This window comes from Fukomys damarensis, unplaced genomic scaffold (assembly GCF_012274545.1).
Source record: "Fukomys damarensis isolate Sample0158 unplaced genomic scaffold, DMR_v1.0_HiC HiC_scaffold_5, whole genome shotgun sequence".
Classification (NCBI taxonomy): Eukaryota; Metazoa; Chordata; class Mammalia; order Rodentia; family Bathyergidae; genus Fukomys; species Fukomys damarensis.
In genome coordinates, this window is record NW_022900917.1 from 66,743,984 (window position 1) to 66,745,797 (window position 1,814).

The 1,814-nt window shown below is 53.9% G+C and overlaps 1 protein-coding gene across 1 annotated transcript in view; it reads left to right on the forward strand.

Moving 5' to 3' along the window:
* Positions 1–1,341: 1,341 nt before the first annotated feature.
* The window catches only part of Ccdc166 (coiled-coil domain containing 166), a 1,491-nt gene continuing 1,018 nt past the window's right edge, over positions 1,342–1,814 (forward strand). The window contains exon 1 of the mRNA XM_010630684.2: positions 1,342–1,806. Within this exon, the coding sequence (XP_010628986.1) occupies positions 1,342–1,806 (465 nt within the window). The remainder of the gene's footprint in view (positions 1,807–1,814) is intronic.

Genomic DNA, 1,814 nt, shown 5'->3' on the forward strand with positions numbered 1-1,814 from the left:
TGTTTTTTTTTTTTTTTAGTACTAGGTATTGAACTCTGCTTTTGCTGCATCTTTGAGCTACATCCCAAAACCTTTCTTTTGAGACAGGGTCTCACCATGTAGTCCAGGTTTGGCCTTGAACTTGTAGCAATTCCCTGCCTCAGCCTCCTAAGTGCTGGGATTACAGGCATATGCCACCACTTGCTCTAAAATTTTAACGTCAAAAGAGACTGTTTGCAGTTTGTACTATTTAATTACTTATAAAACTGTTATAAGAAGAAAAATGCCTCAATTGTTTTAATCTTAAGAGGCCCTGCCACACCTTTCCACCAGATGTAACTAATTAGAAAAGTTTGGTGACGTTTCACTGCCGTGGCTTTAAAACCAGCATTGGCGCATTCAACACAACTCGTTCAAATATGGCTTCCTAAACCCCTTTACTCATCAAGTTGGGGCTCTGGGATCCTCAGATCTGCCTATAACCCAGCAAACAAGGATAGGCCTAGGTAGACTTACTGTAGCACTGACAGGACACAAAGCAGGTGTGGACTTGAGCTGCCATCAAAGGCTGTCTAGCAACACCTCTTGCCAAGCCTCTAACAGGATGAGAGCAGGGCCAACAATCACTGTCAAGCCGCTCCAGGCCCCAAAGGGCCGCTCACATTTTCATGTCAGGATCGAATTAACAGGGGCGGAGTGGGGGGATTTATCTTAGTGGTTCTACCTCTTGCCTTGCAAGTGAAGGATCCCGAGTTCAATCCCAGGTACCCCCCCCCACAAGAGCCAAAGAGCAAATTCCTGGTAGCCCGTCCAACACCTGGTCCACCTGGAAGGAAGCCAGCAAGGTGAGGCCCGCAGGATGAACCACGTGTGTGAAATTAGGAACCCCTAAGAGACTCATGCTCAAGGGCTTAACACCTCCCAGTAGCACCACTGTTGTGTCGGGCTTAGACGTAAGAGACCCTTGAAAGCTGAAAAATTGTGGGACGTGCTTCGTTCTGACTTCTGCGATTAGGTGGGAAAGGGTTCATTCTGGGAGCGGGGGTGCTATGCACGACTCAAGAGAACTGCAGAAAACAAGGGAGTCCAGTCGTTGCCCAAGCAACAGGGCCCCCGTGGGGGGAGGACAGCTAAATTCTTTCTCCATGGAGACCGTGCAAGCTGAACAACACAACCAATATTAGACGCATCCCGAAGGTCAGCCAAGGTCCAGAGGTCAGCCAGACTAGATTGACGACACTGCCTTCATCTCTGAGACACGTCCCACCCCGAGACCTGGGCCTAGAATTTCAGGGCTGAGGAATAGGAGGGGTTGAAGGCAGGCAGTGACCTCACGAGTCCCTGTGCCCCGGGCCCCAACCTATGACGCCCAAGAAGAAGCGTGGGCAAAGTGATGGACGCCGAGCAGCGGGCGAGGGTGCTGAGCCGCAGCTGTCAGAGCGCTCACAGTACCTGCAGCGCGAATACGCGCTGCTCTCGGAGCAGCTGGAGGCCTGCGAAGACCGCGTAGATCGAGTGCTAGGGGAAAACGCCTTCTTGGACCGCGAAGCGCAGCGCTTGCGCGAGGAGAACCGACTTTACACCAGCTATGTGCGCGCGCACGCGCAGCGCTGTGCCCAAGTCATCGTGGGGCTGGAAGAGCAGAACCGCTTCGACCTGGCCCAGATCCACGGGCAGAGAGCCGAGCTTGCTTCACTGTACCGCGGGCGCGCGGATGGGGTGCGCGCGCAGCTGCTGGGCACTGAAGCGCGCTTAACGCAGATGGTGCGGCAGGTGCAGGAGCTGCAGCCCTACAAGGCCAGTGCGCGCTCGCTCCTGGACCGGGGCGGGACTGA